This window comes from Oncorhynchus keta, chromosome 20 (genome assembly GCF_023373465.1).
Source record: "Oncorhynchus keta strain PuntledgeMale-10-30-2019 chromosome 20, Oket_V2, whole genome shotgun sequence".
In the NCBI taxonomy this organism is placed as follows: Eukaryota; Metazoa; Chordata; class Actinopteri; order Salmoniformes; family Salmonidae; genus Oncorhynchus; species Oncorhynchus keta.
This window is the reverse complement of record NC_068440.1, coordinates 31,407,343-31,434,717: the sequence shown is the minus strand read 5'-3', so window position 1 is coordinate 31,434,717 and position 27,375 is coordinate 31,407,343. Positions and strand designations below refer to the sequence as shown.

The following is a 27,375-nucleotide window of genomic DNA, read 5'->3' as shown; positions in this document are numbered from 1 at the left end:
GTATCTCCCCTCCCTGTATCTCCCCTCCCTGTATCTCCCTCCCTGTATCTCCCCTCCCTGTATCTCCCCTCCCTGTATCTCCCTCCCTGTATCTCCCTCCCTGTATCTCCCCTCCCTGTATCTCCCCTCCCTGTATCTCCCCTCCCTGTATCTCCCTCCCTGTATCTCCCTCCCTGTATCTCCCCTCCCTGTATCTCCCCTCCCTGTATCTCCCCTCCCTGTATCTCCCCTCCCTGTATCTCCCCTCCCTCTATCTCCCCTCCCTCTATCTCCCCTCCCTCTATCTCCCTCCCTGTATCTCCCCTCCCTGTATCTCCCCTCCCTGTATCTCCCCTCCCTCTATCTCCCCTCCCTGTATCTCCCCTCCCTCTATCTCCCCTCCCTCTATCTCCCCTATCTCCCTCCCTCCCTCTATCCTTCCTCCCTCGATCTCTCCTCCCTCTCTCCATATCTCTCCCCCTCCCTCTCTTTTCCTCTCTCCTCTCCTCCCTCTCTCCTCCCCCTCTCTTTTCCTCTCTCCTCTCCTCCCTCTCTCCTCCCCCTCTCTTTTCCTCTCTCCTCTCCTCCCCCTCTCCTCTCCTCCCCCTCTCTTTTCCTCCCCCTCTCTTTTCCTCTCTCCTCTCCTCCCTTCCTCCCCCTCTCTTTTCCTCTCTCCTCTCCTCCCCCTCTCCTCTCCTCCCCCTCTCTTTTCCTCTCTCCTCTCCTCCCTCTCTCCTCTCCTCCCCCTCTCTTTTCCTCCCTCTCTACTCCCCTCCCTCCCTCTCTACTCCCCTCCCTCCCTCTCTACTCCACTCCCTCTCCTCCATCTCACCTTCCTCCCTCCCTCTCCTCCCTCTACACTCTCCTCCCTCTCTCATTCCTCTCTCCTCCCTCTCATCCCTCTCTCTACTCTCCTCCCTCCATCTCTCCATATATCCTCTCCTCTGTACTTTAGCAGCATATGCCTGCCTGCTTCCATTGGAGACTGAGTCACTCTTACTGTGTTAAACCAGCTCTGCTCGGTGCTCTGGAGCCCATTGAGACTAGCTCTGCATAAATCTAAAGGGCCTCTTCAGAGAGAACTTCTGCGTCACTCCATCGTGCAGCACCACAGTTTATTTCTCTCCAGAACTCTGCTGCTGTGCCTCCCAGGCTGCTACCCAAACATTTGCTTGTTTAGCGTCAGAGAATTGATCTAAGTACTGAACATGTTAATGAGATAAAGCTAGCTAGTGTAGCTCAGAGGGGCTGGAGCAGCTGGGAGGGAGTAAGCCTCTGACCAGGGGGTAAGGGTAGAGTGGGATGGGGGAGAAGAGAGCTGGGGCTGGGGTGCTAATGGACATGTCGCCCACTTTTTGCTGCTAAGGTTTTGTGCGTGTGTTCCATGCATGTTGACCAGGGGGTAAGGGGAGAGGGGAAAGGGGGAGAAGAGAGCTGGGGCTGGGGTGCTAGTGGACATGTCGCCCACTTTTTGCTGCTAAGGTTTCGTGCGTGTGTTTACACTAAAATTAATACTTTAGTATGGAACGAATTGCAAAAAATCACTGAAGCTGGAGATTCTCCCTCACTAACTTTAAGCATCAGCTGTCAGAGCAGCTTACAGATCATTGCACCCGTACATAGCCCATCTGTCAATAGCCCACCCAACTACCTCATCCCCATACTTTAATTTATTTATCTTACTCTTTTGCACCCCAGTATCTCTACTTGCACATTCATCTTCTGCACATCTATCACTCCTGTGTTTAATTTCTAAATTGTAATTATTTCACCACTACGGCCTATTTATTACCTTACCTCCCTAATCTTACCTCATTTGCACTCAATGTATATATACTTTTCTATTGTGTTATTGACTGTACATTTTGTTTATTCCATGCGTAACTCTGTGTTGTTTGTGTCGCACTGCGTTGCTTTATCTTGGCCAGGTCGCAGTTGTAAATGAGAACTTGTTCTCAACTGGCCTACCTGGTTAAATAAAGGTGAAATGAATAAATAAAATACTGGCTGTCACTAAAACACACAACTCTTCCAAAAACAAACAACACACCCCCTCCCTTTGTCCCTTCTGTCGGGAGAGGGACTTCATAGTTATACACGGTACCATTGAAATGGAACTATGGAACTATAATGATGTGCAGATGGTTGTTGATTCAACAGCAGAACAGCTGGGGTGCATCCCAAATGACACCCTGGTCAAAAGTAGTGCACTATGTAGGGAATAGGGAGCCATTTGGGACCTAGACCTGTTTTGACATGGGGTTTGGACCATGCTGTCCAGCTCCTCGACCACTGACCACTGTACCACTCCGCCCTGCATGATGTTAGAAACGTAGACTGGTCCCAGATCTGTTTGTGCCATCTTGCCAACTGGTGTGACAATGACCATGTGTGTTGGCAAGATGACACAAACAGATCTGGGAATGCTCTGTGGTTCTATTTGAATTCATCTCATATAATATAAAGTCATTGTTCCCCCACTTCCATTGAAGTAGCTGAACTTAAAGGATATCGTGTTTTCTAATGAGGATGAACTATACTTTCTCATTTCTCATTCTTATTTTCTCAGAAAAAGCCCCTCTCAGCCATTATCAAAGAGGTGTGCGAAGGGTAAGGAAATATGTCTCTCTATCTCTCTATCTCTCTCTCTCTCTCTCTCTCTCTCTCTCTCTCTCTCTCTCTCTATCTCTCTCTCTCTGTCTCTCTGTCTCTCTGTCTCTCTGTCTCTCTGTCTCTCTGTCTCTCTGTCTCTCTTTCTCTCTGTCTCTGTCTCTCTGTCTCTTTCTCTCTGTCTCTTTCTCTCTGTCTCTTTCTCTCTCTTTCTCTTTCTCTCTCTTTCTCTCTCTTTCTCTCTGTCTCTGTCTCTCTCTCTTTCTCTTTCTCTCTGTCTCTCTTTCTCTCTCTCTCTTTCTCTCTTTCTCTCTCTTCTCTCTCTTTCTCGCTGTCTCTCTCGCTGTCTCTCTCTCTCTCTCTCTTTCTCGCTGTCTCTCTCGCTGTCTCTCTCTCTCTCTCTCTCTCTCTCTCTCTCTCTCTCTCTCTCTCTCTCTCTCTCTCTCTTACACTCTCTCTCTCTCTGTCTCTCTCTCTCTCTCTCTCTCTCTCTCTCTCTCTGATTACACTCTCTCTCTCTCTCTAATTACACTGCTGTCTCTGTCTCTACTCTGCTGTCTCTGATTACACTGCATCTCTAATTACACTGCATCTCTGATTACACTGCATCTCTAATTACACTGCATCTCTGATTACACTGCATCTCTGATTACACTGCATCTCTGATTACACTGCATCTCTGATTACACTGCATCTCTGATTACACTGCATCTCTGATTACACTGCATCTCTGATTACACTGCATCTCTGATTACACTGCATCTCTAATTACACTGCATCTCTAATTACACTGCATCTCTGATTACACTGCATCTCTAATTACACTGCATCTCTGATTACACTGCATCTCTGATTACACTGCATCTCTGATAATGCTGTGTAGTTGTGTTTATGTAATATATTTAAATACTAATCCTACTGGGTGTTTTTATCTGCCATTGAGAGATGCACTGTTCTTCCAATTCAAAGCTCAAATGCGTTTTAAAGTTTTACATTTTCTTCTTCAGATGGTCTTTGGGGAACCACGAAAACTTTGCTCTGCAAAATGCTGATTCCACTAATTTCTACATCACAGAAAAGGTTTGCTTCAACTTTCTTGTTAGCTTTGTCATATTGTACTAAACAATAATAATCCACCTCAGTATTTAATGTTATAAATCACCTCTAAGTTGTCCCTCTCCTGTCTTCGCAGAATCGCAATGACATAAAGAATGGTTCTATACTGCGACTGACAACATCTCCTGTAAGTTTGGGTTTATGTGTCATTTAGTTTTTCCTCAAACATACTGAAAGAGGAAGGGAGTCTTTCTTCATGGAGCTGCAATAGTTTAATGTTAAAACGCTACATCTCCTTGTGATATATGTACCTTTTTCTCCATTTTGAAAGGGAAGTTGAACATCAAATTCCATAGTAAAGTTAACTGAAACCTTTCAGAGTATTGGAGAATTTAAGGTTAAGTGGAAAGACACAGTTTAGGGTTAAGTTGAGTGATGTACTACTTATTCAACTCACACAACCATTAGGCCATCATTCCTTCCTGTTTGTAACATGATGATTGTGTTAGAAACTGTATTGCGACAGAGTGTCTGCCATCCCTACCATGACATCTTAGTCTCTCCTGTCCACTTCTCCTGCCTTGGTCTTCTAATCCCTCAGATAGATTGAGAGGTTATTCTTCCAGAGCCTGGAATGGTGTCTGCTGTTGAGGTGGAATTCTCTTCAGACAGGCCCATGCAGAGGGTTAGATAGATAGCACTTTTTTCACCTTCTCTACATACTTGTTGTGGCCTGGTTTATCCCTTGAAGCCAATAACAGTCTGTGTTGAAGCCATGGCTGCCAAAAGGGAAGCCCTGACTTAGTTTACACACGTTGTACGATCAGCTCCATCCGTTATGGGAGAAACGACACCAGTCTTTACCAGCACTTCAAGCCAGTGAAGTCAATAACTGGCTCTGTGTACTGTGTATGTTGACTGCAAAACTCTCTCCGTCTTCCCCCTTTGCCAGGCCTACACTGTACACTGTTCTCTATCCTTTTAACTCCAGTCTCAGACAACTACTCAACATGTGTATATGGTCAGTGTTTAACCCTGTCTCTGTCCTCTCCCCGGCTGTCTCCTCTCCTCTCCAGTCTCAGATGGCGGGCCAGCTCCACGAGAGGATCCAGTCATCTAGTATGGATGCCAAGCTAGAGGCCCTAAAGGACCTGGCCAACTCTTCCAGAGACGTCACCTTCGCCCAAGAGTTCATCAACCTGGACGGCATCTCACTGCTCACACAGATGGTGGAGAGCGGCACAGAGTACGTACTTTCTTTTCTCTCCTCCCTTCTTCTCTCCTCCTTTCTCCACCTCAGATTTAGCTGACTTGCCCCCAGTAAAAGCCACTGAGTCACATATCTCATCTCCTATCTGCCAACTAATGTAGAGTCTATGGAGTGGATGGGCTCTGAGGTTCTCTGGAGGATTTAGTACCACAGGGTGACGTGGTCTGTACCAGGGTCAGCCCCAGTGTGGTACACAGTACTACAGACAACCTTAGGTGTGTTCAGTCAGCAGGTCTCAGATCAGGTTTTGGGGAACTGAAGCCCTTGCAGGTGCACTGTCTATCCTGAGAGGGTAGGGGCAAAAACTGACCCTAGTGCAGCACCTGAATTCATAGTATCCTCATGGGAAAATATTTGACCCCAATGACTAACTGATAAAGAATCTTGTGTACACGTGTCGTGTGATGCTGATGCTGTCAAAGTGCCAGCCTTGCTTTCTCTGACAGCTGCACACAGCTTTAGACAAGGCGCTTGGACTGAGGAACAGCTGCAATGTTTCTCTGAGCTTTACACTTTCAGACACTCCTACTTACAACAACCGACAAGCTCCAAATTATCCAGACAGAGCCGGTCCTGACCCAGCAGTGTTCTCTTTTTTTGTGCACAATTGTTTTATTAAGTCATTTTATAAGTACAGTCAATGAGAATCACATTTTTTTTTTTTTTTTTACAATTATACCCTCCCACAATCCATTCCACCTCATCCCAACCAAACCCCTGGCGGCCCCACCCCATCCCCAAGCAGGGTTCTATAAATAAAGCGTGGTCTGTCTCGCTGGGCTTTGGGCCTGGGAAGTTGGCTATGTCTCAAATGACAAACTATTCCTCAGTGCTCTACTACGGCTCAGGGCAAAGTAGTGCACTATGACGGGACTAGGGTGCCATTCGGGAAGTAGACTCTGTCTCAGCTGAAGGTTATGGCAAGGGCAGGCAGTGGCGTTTTGCTGAGGTGGAGTTTCTCAGCCGTGATGTTGACTGGAACCCCGTGGGGGAGCGGGTTGAGAGGAAGGAGGTGAGAGAGGGGAGAGAGAGCGGGTTGAGAGGCAGGGAGAGAGAGTGAGAGAAAGGGTTGAGGAAGGAGGAGAGAGAGGGGGTTGAGAGGCAGGGAGAGGGAGTTGGTTGAGCGGCAAGGAGAGGGAGAGAAGGAGATGGTTGAGGGGCATGGAGAGGGAGGCAGGCAGGCGGAGAGAGGCAGGCAGGCAGGCTGGTTGAGAGGCGAGGAGAGCGAGAGGGTTGAGAGGCGAGGAGGGGGTTGAGAGGCGAGGAGAGGGTTGAGAGGCGAGGAGAGGGTTGAGAGGCGGGGAGAGGGTTGAGAGGCGGGGAGAGGGTTGAGAGGCGGGGAGAGGGTTGAGAGGCGGGGAGAGGGTTGAGAGGCGGGGAGAGCGAGAGGGTTGAGAGGCAAGGAGAGCGAGAGGGTTGAGAGGCAAGGAGAGAGAGTTGGTTGAGAGGCAAGGATAGAGCGTTGGTTGAGAGGTAAGAAGAGAGAGTTGGTTGAGAGGCAAGGAGAGAGGGAGAGAGTTGGTTGAGAGGCAAGGAGAGAGGGAGAGAGTTGGTTGAGAGGTAAGGAGAGAGGGAGAGTTGGTTGAGAGGCAAGGATAGAGCGTTGGTTGAGAGGCAAGGATAGAGCGTTGGTTGAGAGGCAAGGATAGAGCGTTGGTTGAGAGGTAAGAAGAGAGAGTTGGTTGAGAGGCAAGGAGAGAGGGAGAGAGTTGGTTGAGAGGCAAGGAGAGAGGGAGAGAGTTGGTTGAGAGGCAAGGAGAGAGGGAGAGAGTTGGTTGAGAGGCAAGGAGAGAGGGAGAGAGTTGGTTGAGAGGCAAGGAGAGAGGGAGAGAGTTGGTTGAGAGGCAAGGAGAGAGGGAGAGAGTTGGTTGAGAGGCAAGGAGAGAGGGAGAGAGTTGGTTGAGAGGCAAGGAGAGAGGGAGAGAGTTGGTTGAGAGGCAAGGAGAGAGGGAGAGAGTTGGTTGAGAGGCAGGCAGGGAGAGAGGGAGAGAGTTGGTTGAGAGGCAGGCAGGGAGAGAGGGAGAGAGTTGGTTGAGAGGCAGGCAGGGAGAGAGGGAGAGAGTTGGTTGAGAGGCAGGCAGGGAGAGAGGGAGAGAGTTGGTTGAGAGGCAGGCAGGGAGAGAGGGAGAGAGTTGGTTGAGAGGCAGGCAGGGAGAGAGGGAGAGTTGGTTGAGAGGCAGGCAGGGAGAGAGGGAGAGGGTTGAGAGGCAGGCAGGGAGAGGGTTGAGAGGCAGACAGGGAGAGGGTTGAGAGGCAGGCAGGGAGAGGGTTGAGAGGCAGGCAGGGAGAGGGTTGAGAGGCAGGCAGGGAGAGGGAGAACGTTGTGAGGCAGGCAGGGAGAGGGAGAACGTTGTGAGGCAGGCAGGGAGAGGGAGAACGTTGTGAGGCCGGAAGGGAGAGGGAGAGGGTTGAGAGGCAGGCAGGGAGAGGGAGAGAGAGTTGGTTGAGCATGAGAGAGAGGCTTCAAATCAAATTTGATTTGTCACATGCACATGGTTAGCAGATGTTAATGTGAGTGCAGCGAAATGCTTGTGCTTCTAGTTCCGACAGTGCAGTAATAAAAAACGAGTAATCTAACAATTCCAAAACTACTACCTTATACACAAAAGTGTAAAGGGATAAAGAATATGTACATAAAGATATATGAATGAGTGGTATCGAGTACAGTATATACATATGAGATGAGTAATGTAGGGTATGTAAACATAAAAGTGGCAGAGTTTAAAGTGGCTAGTGATACATAAAGATAGCAAGATGCAGTAGATGATAGAGTACAGTATTTACACATACAGTGCCTTGCGAAAGTATTCGGCCCCCTTGAACTTTGCGACCTTTTGCCACATTTCAGGCTTCAAACATAAAGATATAAAACTGTATTTTTTTGTGAAGAATCAACAACAAGTGGGACACAATCATGAAGTGGAACAACATTTATTGGATATTTCAAACTTTTTAACAACTCAAAAACTGAAAAATTGGGCGTGCAAAATTATTCAGCCCCCTTAAGTTATTACTTTGTAGCGATTACAGCTGTAAGTCGCTTGGGGTATGTCTCTATCAGTTTTGCACATCGAGAGACTGAAATTTTTTCCCATTCCTCCTTGCAAAACAGCTCGAGCTCAGTGAGGTTGGATGGAGAGCATTTGTGAACAGCAGTTTTCAGTTCTTTCCACAGATTCTCGATTGGATTCAGGTCTGGACTTTGACTTGGCCATTCTAACACCTGGATATGTTTATTTTTGAACCATTCCATTGTAGATTTTGCTTTATGTTTTGGATCATTGTCTTGTTGGAAGACAAAATCTCCGTCCCAGTCTCAGGTCTTTAGCAGACTCCATTAGGTTTTCTTCCAGAATGGTCCTGTATTTGGCTCCATCCATCTTCCCATCAATTTTAACCATCATCCCTGTCCCTGCTGAAGAAAAGCAGGCCCAAACCATGATGCTGCCACCACCATGTTTGACAGTGGGGATGGTATTTTCAGGGTGATGAGCTGTGTTGCTTTTACGCCAAACATAACATTTTGCATTGTTGCCAAAAAGTTCAATTTTGGTTTCATCTGACCAGAGCACCTTATTCCACGTGTTTGGTGTGTCTCCCAGGTGGCTTGTGGCAAACTTTAAACAACACTTTTTATGGATATCTTTAAGAAATGGCTTTCTTCTTGCCACTCTTCCATAAAGGCCAGATTTGTGCAATATACGACTGATTGTTGTCCTATGGACAGAGTCTCCCACCTCAGCTGTAGATCTCTGCAGTTCATCCAGAGTGATCATGGGCCTCTTGGCTGCATCTCTGATCAGTCTTCTCCTTGTATGAGCTGAAAGTTTAGAGGGACGGCCAGGTCTTGGTAGATTTGCAGTGGCCTGATACTCCTTCCATTTCAATATGCACAGTGCTCCTTGGGATGTTTAAAGCTTGGGAAATCTTTTTGTATCCAAATCCGGCTTTAAACTTCTTCACAACAGTATCCCGGACCTGCCTGGTGTGTTCCTTGTTCTTCATGATGCTCTCTGAGCTTTTAACGGACCTCTGAGACTATCACAGTGCAGGTGCATTTATACGGAGACTTGATTACACACAGGTGGATTGTATTTATCATTAGTCATTTAGGTCAACATTGGATCATTCAGAGATCCTCACTGAACTTCTGGAGAGAGTTTGCTGCACTGAAAGTAAAGGGGCTGAATAATTTTGCACGCCCAATTTTTCAGTTTTTGATTTGTTAAAGTTTGAAATATCCAATAAATGTCGTTCCACTTCATGATTGTGTCCCACTTGTTGATTCTTCACAAAGAAATACAGTTTTATATCTTTATGTTTGAAGCCTGAAATGTGGCAAAAGGTTGCAAAGTTCAAGGGGGCCGAATACTTTCGCAAGGCACTGTACATATGAGATGAGTAATGTAGGGTATGTTAACATTATATGAAGTGGCATTGTTTAAAGTGGCTAGTGATACATTTTTTACATAAATTTCCATCAATTCCCATCCATTCCCATTATTAAAGTGGCTGGAGTTGAGTCAGTGTGTTGGCAGCAGCCACTCAATGTTAGTGATGGCTGTTTAACAGTCTGATGGCCTTGAGATAGAAGTTGATTTTCAGTCTCTCGGTCCCAGCTTTGATGCACCTGTACTGACCTCGCCTTCGGGATGAAGGAGTGAACAGGCAGTTGCTCAGGTGGTTGTTGTCCTTGATGATTGGCGGAGGGAGGGAGGGAGGGAGAGAGAGAGAGAGAGAGAGAGAGCCAGGGCCATGCTGTGTGAGCATAGAGTGATTATGGAGTCAAAACGCACATTGGAGACTCTCACAAGATGCACATATTTGCATGTGCACACACACACCATCTCTTTCTCACACACTTCCACCCCCCATTCAATGACACACAGTCAGATGTCTCCAGTCCCCCAGATCTGTTTCCACTCTACTGTACTGAACGGCCCTGAATCCAAACAAATGCTTGTCATTCCCAGGAGCCTCTCATGGATGGCTAGCCTGAGGGCTCTGGACACATGATTTACAGGGCCTCAGCGGTCTCACACACACACACACACACACACACACACACACACACACACACACACACACACACACACACACACACACACACACACACACACACACACACACACACACACTGGGCCAAATAGTGACACACACACACTGTTCTGCTCCATGCCATCCTCATTATGCCGCCCCAGCCCAGAGAGACTTCCTAGTTAGCTGCTCGCATGCAAAGGGCTGCACCATGCAAGGTCAGCCCTGATAGACCACAAAGAGTCTCTCTGCCTCTTGGAATTACTTTTAGTGTTACTGTCCTCTACAATGTGAACTAGTACCTTCCATTCTGTTAGTGTATCTGTCCTCTACAATGTGAACTAGTACCTTCCATTCTGTTAGTGTAACGGTCCTCTACAATATGAACTAGTACCTTCCATTCTGTTAGTGTATCTGTCCTCTACAATGTGAACTAGTACCTTCCATTCTGTTAGTGTATCTGTCCTCTACAATGTGAACTAGTACCTTCCATTCTGTTAGTGTATCTGTCCTCTACAATGTGAACTAGTACCTTCCATTCTGTTAGTGTTACTGTCCTCTACAATGTGAACTAGTACCTTCCATTCTGTTAGTGTATCTGTCCTCTACAATGTGAACTAGTACCTTCCATTCTGTTAGTGTATCTGTCCTCTACAATGTGAACTAGTACCTTCCATTCTGTTAGTGTATCTGTCCTCTACAATGTGAACTAGTACCTTCCATTCTGTTAGTGTATCTGTCCTCTACAATGTGAACTAGTACCTTCCATTCTATTAGTGTTACTGTCCTCTACAATGTGAACTAGTACCTTCCATTCTGTTAGTGTATCGGTCCTCTACAATGTGAACTAGTACCTTCCATTCTGTTAGTGTATCTGTCCTCTACAATGTGAATTAGTACCTTCCATTCTGTTAGTGTATCGGTCCTCTACAATGTGAACTAGTACCTTCCATTCTGTTAGTGTTACTGTCCTCTACAATGTGAACTAGTACCTTCCATTCTGTTAGTGTATCGGTCCTCTACAATGTGAACTAGTACCTTCCATTCTGTTAGTGTATCTGTCCTCTACAATGTGAACTAGTACCTTCCATTCTGTTATTGTATCTGTCCTCTACAATGTGAACTAGTACCTTCCATTCTGTTAGTGTATCTGTCCTCTACAATGTGAACTAGTACCTTCCATTCTGTTAGTATATCTGTCCTCTACAATGTGAACTAGTACCTTCCATTCTGTTAGTGTATCTGTCCTCTACAATGTGAACTAGTACCTTCCATTCTGTTAGTGTATCGGTCCTCTACAATGTGAACTAGTACCTTCCATTCTGTTAGTGTATCTGTCCTCTACAATGTGAACTAGTACCTTCCATTCTGTTAGTGTATCTGTCCTCTACAATGTGAACTAGTACCTTCCATTCTGTTAGTGTATCGGTCCTCTACAATGTGAACTAGTACCTTCCATTCTGTTAGTGTATCTGTCCTCTACAATGTGAACTAGTACCTTCCATTCTGTTAGTGTATCTGTCCTCTACAATGGGAACTAGTACCTTCCATTCTGTTAGTGTATCTGTCCTCTACAATGGGAACTAGTACCTTCCATTCTGTTAGTGTATCTGTCCTCTACAATGGGAACTAGTACCTTCCATTCTGTTAGTGTATCTGTCCTCTACAATGGGAACTAGTACATTCCATTCTGTTAGTGTATCTGTCCTCTACAATGTGAACTAGTACCTTCCATTCTGTTAGTGTATCTGTCCTCTACAATGTGAACTAGTACCTTCCATTCTGTTAGTGTATCTGTCCTCTACAATGTGAACTAGTACCTTCCATTCTGTTAGTGTTACTGTCCTCTACAATGTGAACTAGTACCTTCCATTCTGTTAGTGTATCTGTCCTCTACAATGTGAACTAGTACCTTCCATTCTGTTAGTGTTACTGTCCTCTACAATGTGAACTAGTACCTTCCATTCTGTTAGTGTATCTGTCCTCTACAATGTGAACTAGTACCTTCCATTCCGTTAGTATATCTGTCCTCTACAATGTGAACTAGTACCTTCCATTCTGTTAGTGTTACCGTCCTCTACAATGTGAACTAGTACCTTCCATTCTGTTAGTGTATCTGTCCTCTACAATGTGAACTAGTTCCTTCCATTCTGTTAGTGTTACTGTCCTCTACAATGTGAACTAGTACCTTCCATTCTGTTAGTGTATCGGTCCTCTACAATGTGAACTAGTACCTTCCATTCTGTTAGTGTATCTGTCCTCTACAATGTGAACTAGTACCTTCCATTCTGTTAGTGTATCTGTCCTCTACAATGTGAACTAGTACCTTCCATTCTGTTAGTATATCTGTCCTCTACAATGTGAACTAGTACCTTCCATTCTGTTAGTGTATCTGTCCTCTACAATGTGAACTAGTACCTTCCATTCTGTTAGTGTATCTGTCCTCTACAATGTGAACTAGTACCTTCCATTCTGTTAGTGTTGCTGTCCTCTACAATGTGAACTAGTACCTTCCATTCTGTTAGTGTATCTGTCCTCTACAATGTGAACTAGTACCTTCCATTCTGTTAGTGTATCTGTCCTCTACAATGTGAACTAGTACCTTCCATTCTGTTAGTGTATCTGTCCTCTACAATGTGAACTAGTACCTTCCATTCTGTTAGTGTATCTGTCCTCTACAATGTGAACTAGTACCTTCCATTCTGTTAGTGTATCTGTCCTCTACAATGTGAACTAGTACCTTCCATTCTGTTAGTGTATCTGTCCTCTACAATGTGAACTAGTACCTTCCATTCTGTTAGTATATCTGTCCTCTACAATGTGAACTAGTACCTTCCATTCTGTTAGTGTATCTGTCCTCTACAATGTGAACTAGTACCTTCCATTCTGTTAGTGTATCCGTCCTCTACAATGTGAACTAGTACCTTCCATTCTGTTAGTGTATCCGTCCTCTACAATGTGAACTAGTACCTTCCATTCTGTTAGTGTATCTGTCCTCTACAATGGGAACTAGTACCTTCCATTCTGTTAGTGTATCTGTCCTCTACAATGTGAACCAGTACCTTCCATTCTGTTAGTGTATCTGTCCTCTACAATGTGAACTAGTACCTTCCATTCTGTTAGTGTATCTGTCCTCTACAATGTGAACTAGTACCTTCCATTCTGTTAGTGTATCGGTCCTCTACAATGTGAACTAGTACCTTCCATTCTGTTAGTGTATCTGTCCTCTACAATGTGAACTAGTACCTTCCATTCTGTTAGTGTATCGGTCCTCTACAATGTGAACTAGTACCTTCCATTCTGTTAGTGTATCTGTCCTCTACAATGTGAACTAGTACCTTCCATTCTGTTAGTGTATCTGTCCTCTACAATGTGAACTAGTACCTTCCATTCTGTTAGTGTATCGGTCCTCTACAATGTGAACTAGTACCTTCCATTCTGTTAGTGTATCTGTCCTCTACAATGTGAACTAGTACCTTCCATTCTGTTAGTGTATCTGTCCTCTACAATGTGAACTAGTACCTTCCATTCTGTTAGTGTATCTGTCCTCTACAATGTGAACTAGTACCTTCCATTCTGTTAGTGTATCTGTCCTCTACAATGTGAACTAGTACCTTCCATTCTGTTAGTGTATCGGTCCTCTACAATGTGAACTAGTACCTTCCATTCTGTTAGTGTATCTGTCCTCTACAATGGGAACTAGTACCTTCCATTCTGTTAGTGTTACCGTCCTCTACAATGTGAACTAGTACCTTCCATTCTGTTAGTGTAACTGTCCTCTACAATGTGAACTAGTACCTTCCATTCTGTTAGTGTATCTGTCCTCTACAATGTGAACTAGTACCTTCCATTCTGTTAGTGTTACTGTCCTCTACAATGTGAACTAGTACCTTCCATTCTGTTAGTGTATCTGTCCTCTACAATGTGAACTAGTACCTTCCATTCTGTTAGTGTATCTGTCCTCTACAATGTGAACTAGTACCTTCCATTCTGTTAGTGTATCGGTCCTCTACAATGTGAACTAGTACCTTCCATTCTGTTAGTGTATCGGTCCTCTACAATGTGAACTAGTACCTTCCATTCTGTTAGTGTATCTGTCCTCTACAATGTGAACTAGTACCTTCCATTCTGTTAGTGTATCTGTCCTCTACAATGTGAACTAGTACCTTCCATTCTGTTAGTGTATCGGTCCTCTACAATGTGAACTAGTACCTTCCATTCTGTTAGTGTATCTGTCCTCTACAATGTGAACTAGTACCTTCCATTCTGTTAGTGTATCTGTCCTCTACAATGTGAACTAGTACCTTCCATTCTGTTAGTGTATCTGTCCTCTACAATGGGAACTAGTACCTTCCATTCTGTTAGTGTATCTGTCCTCTACAATGGGAACTAGTACCTTCCATTCTGTTAGTGTATCTGTCCTCTACAATGGGAACTAGTACCTTCCATTCTGTTAGTGTATCTGTCCTCTACAATGTGAACTAGTACCTTCCATTCTGTTAGTGTTACCGTCCTCTACAATGTGAACTAGTACCTTCCATTCTGTTAGTGTAACTGTCCTCTACAATGTGAACTAGTACCTTCCATTCTGTTAGTGTAACTGTCCTCTACAATGTGAACTAGTACCTTCCATTCTGTTAGTGTAACTGTCCTCTACAATGTGAACTAGTACCTTCCATTCTGTTAGTGTATCTGTCCTCTACAATGTGAACTAGTACCTTCCATTCTGTTAGTGTATCTGTCCTCTACAATGTGAACTAGGACCTTCCATTCTGTTAGTGTATCTGTCCTCTACAATGTGAACTAGTACCTTCCATTCTGTTAGTGTATCTGTCCTCTACAATGGGAACTAGTACCTTCCATTCTGTTAGTGTATCTGTCCTCTACAATGGGAACTAGTACCTTCCATTCTGTTAGTGTATCTGTCCTCTACAATGGGAACTAGTACATTCCATTCTGTTAGTGTATCTGTCCTCTACAATGTGAACTAGTACCTTCCATTCTGTTAGTGTATCTGTCCTCTACAATGTGAACTAGTACCTTCCATTCTGTTAGTGTATCTGTCCTCTACAATGTGAACTAGTACCTTCCATTCTGTTAGTGTTACTGTCCTCTACAATGTGAACTAGTACCTTCCATTCTGTTAGTGTATCTGTCCTCTACAATGTGAACTAGTACCTTCCATTCCGTTAGTATATCTGTCCTCTACAATGTGAACTAGTACATTCCATTCTGTTAGTGTATCTGTCCTCTACAATGTGAACTAGTACATTCCATTCTGTTAGTGTATCTGTCCTCTACAATGTGAACTAGTACCTTCCATTCTGTTAGTGTATCGGTCCTCTACAATGTGAACTAGTACCTTCCATTCTGTTAGTGTATCTGTCCTCTACAATGTGAACTAGTACCTTCCATTCTGTTAGTGTATCTGTCCTCTACAATGTGAACTAGTACCTTCCATTCTGTTAGTGTTACTGTCCTCTACAATGTGAACTAGTACCTTCCATTCTGTTAGTGTATCTGTCCTCTACAATGTGAACTAGTACCTTCCATTCTGTTAGTGTATCTGTCCTCTACAATGTGAACTAGTACCTTCCATTCTGTTAGTATATCTGTCCTCTACAATGTGAACTAGTACCTTCCATTCTGTTAGTATATCTGTCCTCTACAATGTGAACTAGTACCTTCCATTCTGTTAGTATATCTGTCCTCTACAATGTGAACTAGTACCTTCCATTCTGTTAGTGTATCTGTCCTCTACAATGTGAACTAGTACCTTCCATTCTGTTAGTATATCTGTCCTCTACAATGTGAACTAGTACCTTCCATTCTGTTAGTATATCTGTCCTCTACAATGTGAACTAGTACCTTCCATTCTGTGAGTATATCTGTCCTCTACAATGTGAACTAGTACCTTCCATTCTGTTAGTGTTACCGTCCTCTACAATGTGAACTAGTACCTTCCATTCTGTTAGTATATCTGTCCTCTACAATGTGAACTAGTACCTTCCATTCTGTTAGTGTATCTGTCCTCTACAATGTGAACTAGTACCTTCCATTCTGTTAGTATATCTGTCCTCAACAATGTGAACTAGTACCTTCCATTCTGTTAGTGTATCTGTCCTCTACAATGTGAACCAGTACCTTCCATTCTGTTAGTGTATCTGTCCTCTACAATGTGAACTAGTACCTTCCATTCTGTTAGTGTTGCTGTCCTCTACAATGTGAACTAGTACCTTCCATTCTGTTAGTGTATCGGTCCTCTACAATGTGAACTAGTACCTTCCATTCTGTTAGTGTATCTGTCCTCTACAATGTGAACTAGTACCTTCCATTCTGTTAGTGTATCTGTCCTCTACAATGTGAACTAGTACCTTCCATTCTGTTAGTGTATCGGTCCTCTACAATGTGAACTAGTACCTTCCATTCTGTTAGTGTATCTGTCCTCTACAATGTGAACTAGTACCTTCCATTCTGTTAGTGTATCTGTCCTCTACAATGTGAACTAGTACCTTCCATTCTGTTAGTGTATCTGTCCTCTACAATGTGAACTAGTACCTTCCATTCTGTTAGTGTATCTGTCCTCTACAATGTGAACTAGTACCTTCCATTCTGTTAGTGTATCTGTCCTCTACAATGTGAACTAGTACCTTCCATTCTGTTAGTGTATCTGTCCTCTACAATTTGAACTAGTACCTTCCATTCTGTTAGTATATCTGTCCTCTACAATGGGAACTAGTACCTTCCATTCTGTTAGTGTTACTGTCCTCTACAATGGGAACTAGTACCTTCCATTCTGTTAGTATATCTGTCCTCTACAATGGGAACTAGTACCTTCCATTCTGTTAGTGTATCTGTCCTCTACAATGTGAACTAGTACCTTCCATTCTGTTAGTATATCTGTCCTCTACAATGGGAACTAGTACCTTCCATTCTGTTAGTGTATCTGTCCTCTACAATGTGAACTAGTACCTTCCATTCTATTAGTGTATCTGTCCTCTACAATGTGAACTAGTACCTTCCATTCTGTTAGTGTATCGGTCCTCTACAATGTGAACTAGTACCTTCCATCCTGTTAGTGTATCTGTCCTCTACAATGTGAACTAGTACCTTCCATTCTGTTAGTGTATCGGTCCTCTACAATGTGAACTAGTACCTTCCATTCTGTTAGTGTATCGGTCCTCTACAATGTGAACTAGTACCTTCCATTCTGTTAGTGTATCGGTCCTCTACAATGTGAACTAGTACCTTCCATTCTGTTAGTGTATCTGTCCTCTACAATGTGAACTAGTACCTTCCATTCTATTAGTGTTACTGTCCTCTACAATGTGAACTAGTACCTTCCATTCTGTTAGTGTTACTGTCCTCTACAATGTGAACTAGTACCTTCCATTCTATTAGTGTTACTGTCCTCTACAATGTGAACTAGTACCTTCCATTCTGTTAGTGTATCGGTCCTCTACAATGTGAACTAGTACCTTCCATTCTATTAGTGTTACTGTCCTCTACAATGTGAACTAGTACCTTCCATTCTGTTAGTGTATCTGTCCTCTACAATGTGAACCAGTACCTTCCATTCTGTTAGTGTATCTGTCCTCTACAATGTGAACTAGTACCTTCCATTCTATTAGTGTTACTGTCCTCTACAATGTGAACTAGTACCTTCCATTCTGTTAGTATATCTGTCCTCTACAATGTGAACTAGTACCTTCCATTCTGTTAGTGTATCTGTCCTCTACAATGTGAACTAGTACCTTCCATTCTGTTAGTGTATCTGTCCTCTACAATGTGAACTAGTACCTTCCATTCTGTTAGTGTATCTGTCCTCTACAATGTGAACTAGTACCTTCCATTCTGTTAGTGTATCTGTCCTCTACAATGTGAACTAGTACCTTCCATTCTATTAGTGTTACTGTCCTCTACAATGTGAACTAGTACCTTCCATTCTGTTAGTGTTACTGTCCTCTACAATGTGAACTAGTACCTTCCATTCTGTTAGTGTATCTGTCCTCTACAATGTGAACTAGTACCTTCCATTCTGTTAGTGTATCTGTCCTCTACAATGTGAACTAGTACCTTCCATTCTGTTAGTATATCTGTCCTCTACAATGTGAACTAGTACCTTCCATTCTGTTAGTGTATCTGTCCTCTACAATGTGAACTAGTACCTTCCATTCTGTTAGTGTATCTGTCCTCTACAATGTGAACTAGTACCTTCCATTCTGTTAGTGTATCTGTCCTCTACAATGTGAACTAGTACCTTCCATTCTGTTAGTGTATCGGTCCTCTACAATGTGAACTAGTACCTTCCATTCTGTTAGTGTATCTGTCCTCTACAATGTGAACTAGTACCTTCCATTCTGTTAGTGTATCTGTCCTCTACAATGTGAACTAGTACCTTCCATTCTGTTAGTATATCTGTCCTCTACAATGGGAACTAGTACCTTCCATTCTGTTAGTGTATCTGTCCTCTACAATGTGAACTAGTACCTTCCATTCTATTAGTGTATCTGTCCTCTACAATGTGAACTAGTACCTTCCATTCTGTTAGTGTATCGGTCCTCTACAATGTGAACTAGTACCTTCCATCCTGTTAGTGTATCTGTCCTCTACAATGTGAACTAGTACCTTCCATTCTGTTAGTGTATCGGTCCTCTACAATGTGAACTAGTACCTTCCATTCTGTTAGTGTATCGGTCCTCTACAATGTGAACTAGTACCTTCCATTCTGTTAGTGTATCGGTCCTCTACAATGTGAACTAGTACCTTCCATTCTGTTAGTGTATCTGTCCTCTACAATGTGAACTAGTACCTTCCATTCTATTAGTGTTACTGTCCTCTACAATGTGAACTAGTACCTTCCATTCTGTTAGTGTTACTGTCCTCTACAATGTGAACTAGTACCTTCCATTCTATTAGTGTTACTGTCCTCTACAATGTGAACTAGTACCTTCCATTCTGTTAGTGTATCGGTCCTCTACAATGTGAACTAGTACCTTCCATTCTATTAGTGTTACTGTCCTCTACAATGTGAACTAGTACCTTCCATTCTGTTAGTGTATCTGTCCTCTACAATGTGAACCAGTACCTTCCATTCTGTTAGTATATCTGTCCTCTACAATGTGAACTAGTACCTTCCATTCTATTAGTGTTACTGTCCTCTACAATGTGAACTAGTACCTTCCATTCTGTTAGTATATCTGTCCTCTACAATGTGAACTAGTACCTTCCATTCTGTTAGTGTATCTGTCCTCTACAATGGGAACTAGTACCTTCCATTCTGTTAGTGTATCTGTCCTCTACAATGTGAACTAGTACCTTCCATTCTGTTAGTGTATCTGTCCTCTACAATGTGAACTAGTACCTTCCATTCTGTTAGTGTATCTGTCCTCTACAATGTGAACTAGTACCTTCCATTCTATTAGTGTTACTGTCCTCTACAATGTGAACTAGTACCTTCCATTCTGTTAGTGTTACTGTCCTCTACAATGTGAACTAGTACCTTCCATTCTGTTAGTGTATCTGTCCTCTACAATGTGAACTAGTACCTTCCATTCTGTTAGTGTATCTGTCCTCTACAATGTGAACTAGTACCTTCCATTCTGTTAGTATATCTGTCCTCTACAATGTGAACTAGTACCTTCCATTCTGTTAGTGTATCTGTCCTCTACAATGTGAACTAGTACCTTCCATTCTGTTAGTGTATCTGTCCTCTACAATGTGAACTAGTACCTTCCATTCTGTTAGTGTATCTGTCCTCTACAATGTGAACTAGTACCTTCCATTCTGTTAGTGTATCGGTCCTCTACAATGTGAACTAGTACCTTCCATTCTGTTAGTGTATCTGTCCTCTACAATGTGAACTAGTACCTTCCATTCTGTTAGTGTATCTGTCCTCTACAATGTGAACTAGTACCTTCCATTCTGTTAGTATATCTGTCCTCTACAATGGGAACTAGTACCTTCCATTCTGTTAGTGTATCTGTCCTCTACAATGTGAACTAGTACCTTCCATTCTATTAGTGTATCTGTCCTCTACAATGTGAACTAGTACCTTCCATTCTGTTAGTGTATCGGTCCTCTACAATGTGAACTAGTACCTTCCATCCTGTTAGTGTATCTGTCCTCTACAATGTGAACTAGTACCTTCCATTCTGTTAGTGTATCGGTCCTCTACAATGTGAACTAGTACCTTCCATTCTGTTAGTGTATCGGTCCTCTACAATGTGAACTAGTACCTTCCATTCTGTTAGTGTATCGGTCCTCTACAATGTGAACTAGTACCTTCCATTCTGTTAGTGTATCTGTCCTCTACAATGTGAACTAGTACCTTCCATTCTATTAGTGTTACTGTCCTCTACAATGTGAACTAGTACCTTCCATTCTGTTAGTGTTACTGTCCTCTACAATGTGAACTAGTACCTTCCATTCTATTAGTGTTACTGTCCTCTACAATGTGAACTAGTACCTTCCATTCTGTTAGTGTATCGGTCCTCTACAATGTGAACTAGTACCTTCCATTCTATTAGTGTTACTGTCCTCTACAATGTGAACTAGTACCTTCCATTCTGTTAGTGTATCTGTCCTCTACAATGTGAACCAGTACCTTCCATTCTGTTAGTATATCTGTCCTCTACAATGTGAACTAGTACCTTCCATTCTATTAGTGTTACTGTCCTCTACAATGTGAACTAGTACCTTCCATTCTGTTAGTATATCTGTCCTCTACAATGTGAACTAGTACCTTCCATTCTGTTAGTGTATCGGTCCTCTACAATGTGAACTAGTACCTTCCATTCTGTTAGTGTATCTGTCCTCTACAATGTGAACTAGTACCTTCCATTCTGTTAGTGTATCTGTCCTCTACAATGTGAACTAGTACCTTCCATTCTGTTAGTGTATCGGTCCTCTACAATGTGAACTAGTACCTTCCATTCTGTTAGTGTATCTGTCCTCTACAATGTGAACTAGTACCTTCCATTCTGTTAGTGTATCTGTCCTCTACAATGTGAACTAGTACCTTCCATTCTGTTAGTGTATCTGTCCTCTACAATGTGAACTAGTACCTTCCATTCTGTTAGTGTATCTGTCCTCTACAATGTGAACTAGTACCTTCCATTCTGTTAGTGTATCTGTCCTCTACAATGTGAACTAGTACCTTCCATTCTGTTAGTGTATCTGTCCTCTACAATTTGAACTAGTACCTTCCATTCTGTTAGTATATCTGTCCTCTACAATGGGAACTAGTACCTTCCATTCTGTTAGTGTTACTGTCCTCTACAATGGGAACTAGTACCTTCCATTCTGTTAGTATATCTGTCCTCTACAATGGGAACTAGTACCTTCCATTCTGTTAGTGTATCTGTCCTCTACAATGTGAACTAGTACCTTCCATTCTGTTAGTATATCTGTCCTCTACAATGGGAACTAGTACCTTCCATTCTGTTAGTGTATCTGTCCTCTACAATGTGAACTAGTACCTTCCATTCTATTAGTGTTACTGTCCTCTACAATGTGAACTAGTACCTTCCATTCTGTTAGTGTTACTGTCCTCTACAATGTGAACTAGTACCTTCCATTCTATTAGTGTTACTGTCCTCTACAATGTGAACTAGTACCTTCCATTCTGTTAGTGTATCGGTCCTCTACAATGTGAACTAGTACCTTCCATTCTGTTAGTGTATCTGTCCTCTACAATGTGAACTAGTACCTTCCATTCTGTTAGTGTATCTGTCCTCTACAATGTGAACCAGTACCTTCCATTCTGTTAGTATATCTGTCCTCTACAATGTGAACTAGTACCTTCCATTCTATTAGTGTTACTGTCCTCTACAATGTGAACTAGTACCTTCCATTCTGTTAGTATATCTGTCCTCTACAATGTGAACTAGTACCTTCCATTCTGTTAGTGTATCTGTCCTCTACAATGGGAACTAGTACCTTCCATTCTGTTAGTGTATCTGTCCTCTACAATGTGAACTAGTACCTTCCATTCTGTTAGTGTATCTGTCCTCTACAATGTGAACTAGTACCTTCCATTCTGTTAGTGTATCTGTCCTCTACAATGTGAACTAGTACCTTCCATTCTATTAGTGTTACTGTCCTCTACAATGTGAACTAGTACCTTCCATTCTGTTAGTGTTACTGTCCTCTACAATGTGAACTAGTACCTTCCATTCTGTTAGTGTATCGGTCCTCTACAATGTGAACTAGTACCTTCCATTCTGTTAGTGTATCTGTCCTCTACAATGTGAACTAGTACCTTCCATTCTGTTAGTATATCTGTCCTCTACAATGTGAACTAGTACCTTCCATTCTGTTAGTGTATCTGTCCTCTACAATGTGAACTAGTACCTTCCATTCTGTTAGTGTATCTGTCCTCTACAATGTGAACTAGTACCTTCCATTCTGTTAGTGTATCTGTCCTCTACAATGTGAACTAGTACCTTCCATTCTGTTAGTGTATCGGTCCTCTACAATGTGAACTAGTACCTTCCATTCTGTTAGTGTATCTGTCCTCTACAATGTGAACTAGTACCTTCCATTCTGTTAGTGTATCTGTCCTCTACAATGTGAACTAGTACCTTCCATTCTGTTAGTATATCTGTCCTCTACAATGGGAACTAGTACCTTCCATTCTGTTAGTGTATCTGTCCTCTACAATGTGAACTAGTACCTTCCATTCTATTAGTGTATCTGTCCTCTACAATGTGAACTAGTACCTTCCATTCTGTTAGTGTATCGGTCCTCTACAATGTGAACTAGTACCTTCCATCCTGTTAGTGTATCTGTCCTCTACAATGTGAACTAGTACCTTCCATTCTGTTAGTGTATCGGTCCTCTACAATGTGAACTAGTACCTTCCATTCTGTTAGTGTATCGGTCCTCTACAATGTGAACTAGTACCTTCCATTCTGTTAGTGTATCGGTCCTCTACAATGTGAACTAGTACCTTCCATTCTGTTAGTGTATCTGTCCTCTACAATGTGAACTAGTACCTTCCATTCTATTAGTGTTACTGTCCTCTACAATGTGAACTAGTACCTTCCATTCTGTTAGTGTTACTGTCCTCTACAATGTGAACTAGTACCTTCCATTCTATTAGTGTTACTGTCCTCTACAATGTGAACTAGTACCTTCCATTCTGTTAGTGTATCGGTCCTCTACAATGTGAACTAGTACCTTCCATTCTATTAGTGTTACTGTCCTCTACAATGTGAACTAGTACCTTCCATTCTGTTAGTGTATCTGTCCTCTACAATGTGAACCAGTACCTTCCATTCTGTTAGTATATCTGTCCTCTACAATGTGAACTAGTACCTTCCATTCTATTAGTGTTACTGTCCTCTACAATGTGAACTAGTACCTTCCATTCTGTTAGTATATCTGTCCTCTACAATGTGAACTAGTACCTTCCATTCTGTTAGTGTATCTGTCCTCTACAATGGGAACTAGTACCTTCCATTCTGTTAGTGTATCTGTCCTCTACAATGTGAACTAGTACCTTCCATTCTGTTAGTGTATCTGTCCTCTACAATGTGAACTAGTACCTTCCATTCTGTTAGTGTATCTGTCCTCTACAATGTGAACTAGTACCTTCCATTCTATTAGTGTTACTGTCCTCTACAATGTGAACTAGTACCTTCCATTCTGTTAGTGTTACTGTCCTCTACAATGTGAACTAGTACCTTCCATTCTGTTAGTGTATCTGTCCTCTACAATGTGAACTAGTACCTTCCATTCTGTTAGTGTATCTGTCCTCTACAATGTGAACTAGTACCTTCCATTCTGTTAGTATATCTGTCCTCTACAATGTGAACTAGTACCTTCCATTCTGTTAGTGTATCTGTCCTCTACAATGTGAACTAGTACCTTCCATTCTGTTAGTGTATCTGTCCTCTACAATGTGAACTAGTACCTTCCATTCTGTTAGTGTATCTGTCCTCTACAATGTGAACTAGTACCTTCCATTCTGTTAGTGTATCGGTCCTCTACAATGTGAACTAGTACCTTCCATTCTGTTAGTGTATCTGTCCTCTACAATGTGAACTAGTACCTTCCATTCTGTTAGTGTATCTGTCCTCTACAATGTGAACTAGTACCTTCCATTCTGTTAGTGTATCTGTCCTCTACAATGTGAACTAGTACCTTCCATTCTGTTAGTGTTACTGTCCTCTACAATGTGAACTAGTACATTCCATTCTGTTAGTGTATCTGTCCTCTACAATGTGAACTAGTACCTTCCATTCTGTTAGTGTATCGGTCCTCTACAATGTGAACTAGTACCTTCCATTCTGTTAGTGTATCTGTCCTCTACAATGTGAACTAGTACCTTCCATTCTGTTAGTGTATCGGTCCTCTACAATGTGAACTAGTACCTTCCATTCTGTTAGTGTTACTGTCCTCTACAATGTGAACTAGTACCTTCCATTCTGTTAGTGTATCTGTCCTCTACAATGTGAACTAGTACCTTCCATTCTGTTAGTGTATCTGTCCTCTACAATGTGAACTAGTACCTTCCATTCTGTTAGTGTATCGGTCCTCTACAATGTGAACTAGTACCTTCCATTCTGTTAGTGTATCGGTCCTCTACAATGTGAACCAGTACCTTCCATTCTGTTAGTGTTACTGTCCTCTACAATGTGAACTAGTACCTTCCATTCTGTTAGTGTATCTGTCCTCTACAATGGGAACTAGTACCTTCCATTCTGTTAGTGTATCTGTCCTCTACAATGTGAACTAGTACCTTCCATTCTGTTAGTGTATCTGTCCTCTACAATGGGAACTAGTACCTTCCATTCTGTTAGTGTATCTGTCCTCTACAATGTGAACTAGTACCTTCCATTCTGTTAGTGTATCTGTCCTCTACAATGTGAACTAGTACCTTCCATTCTGTTAGTGTATCTGTCCTCTACAATGTGAACTAGTACCTTCCATTCTGTTAGTGTTACTGTCCTCTACAATGTGAACTAGTACCTTCCATTCTGTTAGTGTATCGGTCCTCTACAATGTGAACTAGTACCTTCCATTCTGTTAGTGTATCTGTCCTCTACAATGTGAACTAGTACCTTCCATTCTGTTAGTGTATCTGTCCTCTACAATGTGAACTAGTACCTTCCATTCTGTTAGTATATCTGTCCTCTACAATGTGAACTAGTACCTTCCATTCTGTTAGTGTATCTGTCCTCTACAATGGGAACTAGTACCTTCCATTCTGTTAGTGTATCTGTCCTCTACAATGTGAACCAGTACCTTCCATTCTGTTAGTGTATCTGTCCTCTACAATGTGAACTAGTACCTTCCATTCTGTTAGTGTTGCTGTCCTCTACAATGTGAACTAGTACCTTCCATTCTGTTAGTGTATCTGTCCTCTACAATGTGAACTAGTACCTTCCATTCTGTTAGTGTATCTGTCCTCTACAATGTGAACTAGTACCTTCCATTCTGTTAGTGTATCTGTCCTCTACAATGTGAACTAGTACCTTCCATTCTGTTAGTGTATCCGTCCTCTACAATGTGAACTAGTACCTTCCATTCTGTTAGTGTATCTGTCCTCTACAATGGGAACTAGTACCTTCCATTCTGTTAGTGTATCTGTCCTCTACAATGTGAACCAGTACCTTCCATTCTGTTAGTGTATCTGTCCTCTACAATGTGAACTAGTACCTTCCATTCTGTTAGTGTATCTGTCCTCTACAATGTGAACTAGTACCTTCCATTCTGTTAGTGTATCGGTCCTCTACAATGTGAACTAGTACCTTCCATTCTGTTAGTGTATCTGTCCTCTACAATGTGAACTAGTACCTTCCATTCTGTTAGTGTATCGGTCCTCTACAATGTGAACTAGTACCTTCCATTCTGTTAGTGTATCTGTCCTCTACAATGTGAACTAGTACCTTCCATTCTGTTAGTGTATCTGTCCTCTACAATGTGAACTAGTACCTTCCATTCTGTTAGTGTATCGGTCCTCTACAATGTGAACTAGTACCTTCCATTCTGTTAGTGTATCTGTCCTCTACAATGTGAACTAGTACCTTCCATTCTGTTAGTGTATCTGTCCTCTACAATGTGAACTAGTACCTTCCATTCTGTTAGTGTATCTGTCCTCTACAATGGGAACTAGTACCTTCCATTCTGTTAGTGTATCTGTCCTCTACAATGGGAACTAGTACCTTCCATTCTGTTAGTGTATCTGTCCTCTACAATGTGAACTAGTACCTTCCATTCTGTTAGTGTATCTGTCCTCTACAATGGGAACTAGTACCTTCCATTCTGTTAGTGTATCTGTCCTCTACAATGTGAACTAGTACCTTCCATTCTGTTAGTGTTACCGTCCTCTACAATGTGAACTAGTACCTTCCATTCTGTTAGTGTAACTGTCCTCTACAATGTGAACTAGTACCTTCCATTCTGTTAGTGTAACTGTCCTCTACAATGTGAACTAGTACCTTCCATTCTGTTAGTGTAACTGTCCTCTACAATGTGAACTAGTACCTTCCATTCTGTTAGTGTATCTGTCCTCTACAATGTGAACTAGTACCTTCCATTCTGTTAGTGTATCTGTCCTCTACAATGTGAACTAGGACCTTCCATTCTGTTAGTGTATCTGTCCTCTACAATGTGAACTAGTACCTTCCATTCTGTTAGTGTATCTGTCCTCTACAATGGGAACTAGTACCTTCCATTCTGTTAGTGTATCTGTCCTCTACAATGGGAACTAGTAACTTCCATTCTGTTAATGTATCTGTCCTCTACAATGGGAACTAGTACATTCCATTCTGTTAGTGTATCTGTCCTCTACAATGTGAACTAGTACCTTCCATTCTGTTAGTGTATCTGTCCTCTACAATGTGAACTAGTACCTTCCATTCTGTTAGTGTATCTGTCCTCTACAATGTGAACTAGTACATTCCATTCTGTTAGTGTATCTGTCCTCTACAATGTGAACTAGTACCTTCCATTCTGTTAGTGTATCTGTCCTCTACAATGTGAACTAGTACCTTCCATTCTGTTAGTGTATCTGTCCTCTACAATGTGAACTAGTACATTCCATTCTGTTAGTGTATCTGTCCTCTACAATGTGAACTAGTACATTCCATTCTGTTAGTGTATCTGTCCTCTACAATGTGAACTAGTGCCTTCCATTCTGTTAGTGTATCGGTCCTCTACAATGTGAACTAGTACCTTCCATTCTGTTAGTGTATCTGTCCTCTACAATGTGAACTAGTACCTTCCATTCTGTTAGTGTATCTGTCCTCTACAATGTGAACTAGTACCTTCCATTCTGTTAGTGTTACTGTCCTCTACAATGTGAACTAGTACCTTCCATTCTGTTAGTGTATCTGTCCTCTACAATGTGAACTAGTACCTTCCATTCTGTTAGTGTATCTGTCCTCTACAATGTGAACTAGTACCTTCCATTC

The 27,375-nt window shown here is 42.4% G+C and overlaps 1 protein-coding gene across 4 annotated transcripts in view; it reads left to right on the top strand.

The window, feature by feature from the left end:
* elmo1 (engulfment and cell motility 1 (ced-12 homolog, C. elegans)) overlaps window positions 1-27,375 on the top strand; it is a 192,756-nt gene that overhangs the window by 52,717 nt on the left and 112,664 nt on the right. For all 4 annotated transcript variants that reach the window (XM_052472646.1, XM_052472647.1, XM_052472648.1 and 1 more), the window contains 4 exons: window positions 2,549-2,589; window positions 3,597-3,669; window positions 3,782-3,832; window positions 4,722-4,891. In XM_052472646.1, coding sequence (XP_052328606.1) covers window positions 2,549-2,589; window positions 3,597-3,669; window positions 3,782-3,832; window positions 4,722-4,891 — 335 coding nt within the window. The remainder of the gene's footprint in view (window positions 1-2,548; window positions 2,590-3,596; window positions 3,670-3,781; window positions 3,833-4,721; window positions 4,892-27,375) is intronic.